This window comes from Hordeum vulgare, chromosome 7H (assembly GCF_904849725.1).
Source record: "Hordeum vulgare subsp. vulgare chromosome 7H, MorexV3_pseudomolecules_assembly, whole genome shotgun sequence".
Classification (NCBI taxonomy): domain Eukaryota; kingdom Viridiplantae; phylum Streptophyta; class Magnoliopsida; order Poales; family Poaceae; genus Hordeum; species Hordeum vulgare.
In genome coordinates, this window is record NC_058524.1 from 131,465,203 (window position 1) to 131,473,733 (window position 8,531).

General features: G+C 51.4%; 1 protein-coding gene across 1 annotated transcript; it reads left to right on the plus strand.

Moving 5' to 3' along the window:
• Positions 1–671: 671 nt before the first annotated feature.
• LOC123408670 lies at positions 672–3,541 on the plus strand. Its single transcript, XM_045101727.1, has 2 exons — positions 672–2,617; positions 3,214–3,541. Exons 1-2 carry the CDS (start codon positions 782–784, stop codon positions 3,310–3,312), a joined length of 1,935 nt encoding a protein of 644 aa, XP_044957662.1. The 5' UTR covers positions 672–781; the 3' UTR covers positions 3,313–3,541.
• The last annotated feature ends 4,990 nt before the right edge of the window (positions 3,542–8,531 follow it).

The window sequence follows — 8,531 nt, forward strand, 5'->3', positions numbered from 1 at the left end:
ACAGTATAACATCTTTATCGTAACTCTGTCATCGTTGAATGGTCTTTAGTCACCGTTCATGCTTTCTCGACTCGCTTACGAAGGAATCTATTTCTTATATCGATGGATTTGCTAAACACCCAAAAAGAAATCATAAAATTAACTATCAAAGTATAATCGATACAGCCCAGCTTGCATGAAAAAAAATGTAATCGCTTCTAGTTAGATGCGTCAAATTTTGTTAGGACAACCTCAACGCATGAACCCAAACACACACAATTTTCGTCCGTTTGCATCTGCGATCAGACGGACACCAGCGTCCACCCAACCAGGCCGGCGCATTTTAACACATCATTACCATAAAAAATCCCGTCCGTTCATCAACTTGAATTGAAGTTTAAAAAGGACAGAAATAACTTTTTTTGAAGTACCACAATAGGAGCACTTGTTTCTTTGTTTTCCAGCTCAATAAAGAGCAGGCATGACACAGCTGTCGGACCAACCAACGTTTCACTGTCGGGCGGCCACGTGTGGTTACACATCGCGGGTCCCCTCCAGTTAGCAACCGGTAAATCCACCCATCCCCTTCCTAAAGGCGACAGACACACATTAATCCCCAGTAATTAATCGTCAATTATGGTTACCCCACCCGCGCTAATCATCCACCAAATCCATTCCTCCCTCCCCGTCCCCGATTCCATTTCCACCACCTCTCCGGCGCGGGGCGGGGCGGACCGGAGCGGGCGAGGCGGCCAGGGTTTCCCACGCCCCACCGCCGCCGCCGCCGCATTCCGTCCACCGCATGGCGCTCGTGCCCAGCGGCGGCGACCAGGCCGCGGCCTGCAAGGCCACCATCCCCTGGTCCGAGATGTTCCGCTCCGCCTCCGTCCGCCGCCCCAAGCAGGCGGAGGACCCGCCCAAGCCCGCGCCCACGCCGCCGGGGAAGAAGGCGGCGCCACCGACGGCCGAGGCCGAGGGGCTGTCCCTCGAGCCGGACGCGCGCCTGGCGCTCTACATCGCCATGGCGCACGCGGGGCTCGCCACGGCGCTGCTCGTGCTCTACGGCCTCTACCTGCTGCTCGCCGACTTCCTCCGCCCGCTGCAGTGGGCGCTGCTCTGCTCCGTTCCGCTCCGCGAGACGCAGCACGCGCTCGTCGCCTTCTGGGAGCCGCCGCTCCGCGGCGGGTTCAGCGCCACCGTGCTCGCGCTCCCGCTCGCCGCGCTGCGCTCCTGCGCAGCCACCCTCGCCGACGCGCGCGCCGCGCTGCTGCGCCGCCCGCTGCCGCCGTCGCCGTCCTTCCCGCGCCTGCTGCGCTGGCTCGTCTCATCCTTCTTCTTCCTTCTCCTGCTCGAGCGCCTCGGCACCACCGCCGCTCTCGTCCTCCTCGCCGTCTCCCTCGCCTTCTACGCCGCCTCTCCCAAGCCCTCCTCTTTCATCCCCCGTGCCGCCTCCTCCCGCATCTCCGGTCGAACACCCTCATCCCGCGGACTCCTCCTCACCGGCGGCATCCTCCGCCACCTCAGGACCCTCGTCGCCGTCGGCCTCATGCTTGGCATGATTGCTGGCTTCCTAGGAGGCAGCGTCTTCTTTTCCTACAAGATCGGACTCGAGGGCAAGGACGCCGTCATGTCCCTCAAGTCCCATGTCGAAAATGGCAACTACTCTGAAAAGATTGGCCTCAAGAAGTTGCTTGACGACAATGACATCCCGGGCTTGGTGGAGCAGTACTCGGGGAAGCTCGTCGAAACCGTCTGGGAGCAGGTAGACCAATTGGCTGTACAATACAACCTTACTGATTTCACTAGTGGATTCAAGCACTTCTTGATCACCCAATCAGTCCCATCTGGTGCCAAGAGCAAGGAGCTCATCACCTCTGGACCGCACCCCTACTCGCTAAAGCTGCAGGCCATTACGCTGCGTGTGAAGAAGAGGGAGTGGCTGGAGATCTACAAGGAGCTGGACTCATTCTTCAGGGAGCTGTTAATCACAAGGGAGGATCTAGTGGTCAAGGCCAAGGACCTGGCTTTGCAGGGCACAGAGATTGCAAAGAGTCTGCTGTCTAGCGGCACCTCTGTGCTCGGTGGTAGCGCCAGTTTGATGCTATCCATTGCTCTCCGCATTCTCTCCGGTGCAGCAGAGGTGCTCAATTTTGTGTCACAGCTGATGGTCTTTATGTGGGTGCTGTACTACCTCATCACCGTTGAGGGTGGTGGTGCAACAGAGCAGGTCATTGACCTATTGCCAGTGTCCAAACAAGTGAAGGAGCGGTGCGTCGAGGTCATAGACCATGCCATTAGCAGTGTCTTGTTAGCCACTGCCAAGATTGCTATATTCCAAGGATGCCTGACATGGCTGTTGCTCAAGTTCTTCAAGGTGCATTTTGTGTACACAGCAACTGTGTTTACAATCATCAGTGCACTTTTCCCAATACTACCAGCATGGCTGTCCTCGATATTTGCCGCAGCGCAGCTGCTGACGGAAGGGAGATATGTACTCGCGGTTATGGTAACAGTGATACACCTTGTGATCATGGATTATGGAACCACAGTCATTCAGGAGGATATACCTGGGTACAATGGGTATCTGACTGGCCTAAGCATAATTGGTGGCATGACGTTATTTCCCAATGCTCTCGAGGTATGGATATTATTCTAGGCTTATCTTTGGTTATGTTATTATTAGCTGCATTTCGCAGTTTAAACTTGCATATGCCATGGTAATGAACTTCCTGTAGTTCAGTTGCATGATTTTGCCTATATGGTATTTTCATAAATAAGTCAGAAGGTATTAGAATCTAGGTCTTTTTGTGAGATGCAACTAAAAGAGCTTTTACTGTAGGCTACAAGTATTTTCTGTATGCCTCTGCTTGCCACGTTATTAAGCGTAGAGAAACTTATGCACTAATCAGGCTAGTCGAGTCAATACACGCTACAAAAATATTTTTCTGCTCCTGCTAGTTATACCGTTGCACTCTGTGTTCATGTAACTCCACTTATCCTTCTGCTCCACAAGTTATTGTGCACCTTTAGCTGTATTATACTGTAAATGTTCTTATAGTTTGCTAACAGAGCATGTGTGCGTACTTTGACACCATCTGCTTGTCCATTAATTCACAAAGAATAATCCTGCTACTCTGAGAACATGCCACTGTACCATAATTCTGTTGTATTGTGCATCTGAGGATTGATCGTTTCATTACTCACTTTGAGCTGACCATTTGGTGTTTTTCTCAGGGTGCAATACTGGGCCCCCTTATTATGACGGTTGTGATAGCATTGAAGAACCTGTACACAGAGTTTGTGCTTGCTGATACAGAGGAGATGAGTAGCTAGCGTTGGATGGAAGGCAACATGTATGAGGAGAATGCATGCGTAGGACCTATACTCTGCATTTCCATGTTGGCTTTTCCTTTGTACCATACCCGGGTATACAAGATACTGCATCAGCTGTGATTCGTTCCTCCTTGTAATTTTGCCCTCTTTGTGGTGCAACTTAATGTCTATCGGGTTTTCCGATAGGTCTGGTTTTGATATGCATGGGATTGGCCCTCTGTTTGATTGATGCAGAAATTGTACAGTATTATCAGTAATATTGATGCTAAGCTCAATCAAATCAAACAAACCTAGTAATTTGTTCATCTAGTTCATATGCACCATGTTACATACATCCAACTGCTCAAATTATCTGTACAAGTAATGTTGATAGTCATTTGTTTCTTTTGCTGTTCAACAATTTGTGATGTGCTAAGTAAAAGGATCAGATCAGGTCTCCTGCACAACAGAACAGACCCAGGCAGGGGTGCCAAACACTTTGTTTAACTGCCTAGACTTCAGACGGCTAAATTTGCTCAGAAAGAACTCCTGTCGCTGCCCCCGCTCCAGGTTTGTGCAAGTGCTTGCAAAAACTGGGTTCTTATTGTGCCAGTCTAATTTTGCTCTGAACAATCACCCTGCTGGTGCTTGTAGTAGGTACACTGAATATTGATTAATATATTATGGTATTATCTCTGGTTATTGTTAGCTTGTGAGCTAAAAAGCGTTGGAGCTTTACTTCTGATGATTTCTGATGTAGCAAGTGCAAAATGTTGATTAATATATTATGATATTATTATTTTTGGTCCAATACTACTAACATTTGATGTAACTTGTACTCCGAACAATCACCCTGCAGGTGCTTGTAGCAGGTAATAAATATTGATCAATATATTATGATATTGTCTTTAGTTGTTGTTAGCTTGTGAGTTTTACTACTGCATACTACTTTACTGCCCAAAGAGTTTTTCCCGTCGCCCCTGCGGGCAACCGAGCGGGGCAACCCTAGCCGCCGGCCTCTCTCCCCCTCCTTCCCGTCTCCCTCCCTCGCCGCCGTCGGCTAGCACCGCTAGGCAAAGCCCTGGTGGCGGCGGGAAGCTTCTCCCCCCTTTGCTCGGCCCGGGGTTGGCGCGGGCCGATCTGGCGGGGTTGGGGCGTCGCGCTCCTGAGGGGCCGGTGGCGCGGCGGCACACACGAGTGGTGACAGCATGCGCGGAGGCGTGGGCGAGAACACCATGCTCGCGGGCTCGTTGTGCGGCGGCTTCACGCGGGGCTCTCTGGCGGTTGCATGCGACGAATCGGGGCGCGGGATCCGGCGCTGGAGGTTGCGGATCTGCGCGGCGGCGGCTCGGGGGCACCTCCCTCGCCGCCGCATGAGGCTGGCGTCGCGTGGCTGTTGTGGCGGCCGGCGGCGCCAGATCTGGTCACTTCCTCCGGCCCTGATCTGTGGGCCTCTCTCCTGCGGGTTCTTGACGGTGCCGGCGAGGTTGCCGGGGCACTGGCTGCGGGTGAAGCTGGTGGAGGAGATTCGGATTGGGGAAAACCCCTTGGTTGGCCCAGGCCGGCCGTGCCGACGACGACGCTCAAGGGCGCCATTTTTCTTCTTGGAGACGTCGGTCTACATCTGCTCCTCTGCTCCCCCCTCATTGCCTCTCGAGTGAAAACCCTAACTCCGGTGGGGCGACGACGGCGTCCTTGACGCTGTGACCTTCCTGAAGGCGTCGCTTTGTGGGCTAAGTGGTGGTGGGCACTGTGTGGGTCCTGGACGGTTGCTGGTGGTGGGCACTGCTTTGGGAGAAACCCTAGGATCTGGTCTTTCAGATCGGACGATGACGGTACTGCGGTCTCGTTTCTCTCTTGGGAGCATCGTTTGTGGAGTAGCGCTGGCAGACTGAGGCAGGAGGTGGAGCGGCTTCGTCTTGCATGGAATTTCGGTGGAGCTGTCAAGTCATGCCTCGCCGACAGATACTACGCTGAGTCATGCCTGGTTGGCAGGTGCTACACACGACAGATCCCCCTGAGTTTTCGCATCTGGACAAATGAGCGCAGGGCGGTGGCGCCGTTGGGCGTTGTGGTGGCGTCGACGGATGTTTGGACCGGCAAGGATGATGCGGATCTCTTTCCTGAAGATGGGTCAGTGGTCCGATGATGATGGCGGCTTCTAAAATGTGTGCATGAGGTGTGCGTTTTAGGTGTGCTGCACCGGCTGTTGTTCCTGATACGTTAGGTGGGTGGATTGACGACAACACCGGTTTTAGATATGTGGAGTGAGAGCACTCCACATTATCAAGTTTGTAGGTGTGAGTGATGGCTTTGAGTGGATTGATGTATATTCTTGTGAGACCTTTGTAGAATAATTAATAAAGGTGGTTGCATGCATCGATGGATGCATATGCCGGGGTTTAACCTCCTTTTCAAAAGAAAAAAGGCTTGTGAGTTAAAAAGCGTTGGTGCCTTACTTTTGATGTGAAGTTGGCTTTGAGTGATCTGGGATTCTGGAGTGTGGCTTTCCTTTCTGCAACCTGCCGGAAAAGCCCACATTTACTCCAAAGCTTCATAAGTATATGTGTTTTCTTATTCTTTATGCGGATTAGCATCTAATCACTATCCACTCTCCTGACCCCAAGAAAAATCAGTTTCTCGCAGTTTATTCTGACTAGTCACAGATTTTAGTTCTAGAAAGGCAAAAACGAAGATGAGGGAGGAGGGACTAGTCGCCGCCGGCATTTTCTCATGATGTTACGAGCTGTCTAGACTCTTCCAGAGAATCTGTTAACCAAGTATTATCTTGTATGTTGAACTGTTCATCCGATGTGTACCAGCTGATAATGTTATCTGCCGTCTTACCCGGTCTAGTCAACGGTCATGCACACAGGCATCAGCTGGGCAATTTCTTCATGGAAGATTCCAAGTGCTTTATTAGTTTAGTACTGTATATGCTGTTAGCATTGGAATAGTACATATGTTGTACTACTACTACTTCCGATCTGGGGCCTGCTTTGACCTTCGCAATCATGGTGGTTTGCATCTGGCATGGGTGCATAGATCATGGTGTGGTGTACCCGAAGATTCTTGCTGCCGCGGTTTCGCTTTCCTGTGGCAGCCCCCGGCTTTCTCGAGCTCAATAATCCTGATGTCAGCACCAGGCACACGGCGCCTGATCATTGCTAACTGTTTTGAGAAGCGTTATTTTTCAATTTCTTCGCCTGTTGGATCATAACTTAACTTTCGAAGCGAACCAAAATACTGCAGTGATTCCTCCTTCGAAAAAACTTGTAAATGCTCTTGTATTAATAAGAAGAGGGGTACGTAGCCAATCGAGATCGTTAGCACTTGCCGTAGCTTGTTATCAAATCCAGATTAGTCAAATTAGTCCTTGTTTAGCTGTGGTCGTGTCCATTTTGACACGGCAATTATCTCTTTTCTTCAAAGTCGAAGGAGCAGAGAAACGTTGGCGGCTTCGCGCGCAAGAGTCCCTCCTTCAGTATTAGCTGTCAGCACAACAATCAAGTGCGTTTTTCTCCTCGCTAGCCCGGAATTTTCGTTGGGCATACGCGGCCTATCGTGCCGCCAATGAGCTCACCTGGTCTAGGCGAACATTATGTCCTACCTGTCATGGTGCTATGTTTCTTTTACATGTTAGATCATCTCTCTATCAGACTCCGTATAATATCGACCCGCAAAAGCCGTTTACGGATTGTGAAAAACGGGTTTTACGGGTCGGCGTTGATGTAGACAGATGCAGATTTCTCAAAACGAACCAGTATAAAAGCATATTCGTAGAAGATGCTGTTATACGGGTCTTCAATACGGGGTCTTCAATGCGGGCGCCACTGCGGCGACCCGTAAACCGAAAAATCACGCAACAAAACATAATTGGAATTTAACAACGATTCCGGCAAATGAGTTCGAATTAAAACAATAAAGCATAGTTCGCGAGCGAAATGAGAGCATAGTTTGAAACACAAAACACATAAGGACTTCATGCATCCTCGTCGTTCTTCAGTCTGCACCATCGAGTTCACCGCCACCCCCGAATCGATCGACTCCCCCGAATCCATCACCTGCACTTGTCCCTACTCTGACACCGATCCATAGACACACCCGTGCAAGGATCCATAGACACCAAACTCCAAGCCTTGATCAACATTTGATCTTTCAAGACCGTGTAGTTCTTTGATCTCACGCTTTTTTCCTTGCGAGTGCTGATACGTCCCCTCATCTATCTCCTTCACCTCGTCTTCAGCATCGTGGTCATCAACGCCACCCTCTAATTCATTGTAATAGAAACCATTGATCGGGGCTTGATCGATGTCGACTGCGTTGGTGGCCAACAAGTGCACGAACTCGGCAGCGGCATTGTTCGAACCACGGCTACATCGAGTGAAAGCACATCACGATGGGCGAATAATCGAAGAAAAAATAAGTGAGAGAAGATGCATACCTTCCGGCCCTTTCGTCGAACACCTTGCCTGCGGTGGAAACATCGCCGCAGGAAGGCATCGTTGGGGAACGTCTCGCCGGGGCGTATGGAGTGGCCGAAGGTTTCTTCGTAGGAACCTTCTTCCGCTTCACACCTGAAACCTTGTTCATCTTCCCCGCCGGCGGTCGGCCAGATCGTGCAGCGGCGGCGGCATCCTGCGCGCCTTCCCTTCCGGTTGGGCCAGTCGGAATGTCGTCTTGCATGACAACGTTGCCTTGCCGCTTGCGGGCTGGCGCGTGGGTGACAGCGAGAGCGGGGGCGACATGGCCGGCGATGAGATCCGCCGGATGGTATTACGCGTGCGTGACCTCCACGGTGACGAGATCCGCCGGTTGAAAGGCTTCCATGGCGGCGAAGAATGGCGGGGAAGAAGGTCCGAAGCATGTGGTGGGCGGGGCAACGACTGCCGAGGAAGGGGAGTGTGGGGAACGGCGCAAAAAGTTCCCTCGCGCCTAATCTCGTTGCGGATAAGGGGCGAGCTCGGGTCGGCCTCCTACCCCGTGAATCTGAAGGTTGAGGGCAAACTTTTGCCGCGCCCCGCAAAACAAATTACGGCCGGGACGCGTTTGCGGGGTCTACACTGATAGCATTTTTCGCCCCGACCCGTATTTTGACAGTTATTTTACGGGTTGGGGCATTATACGAGGTGTGCTAGAGATGCTCTTAGGGCTCCTTCGATCTAGTGGAATTTGATAGTAGAATGTTTTGGATGATTGGATAGTAGAAAGTTTCGTCTACCCAAAACTCAGTTTTTGTT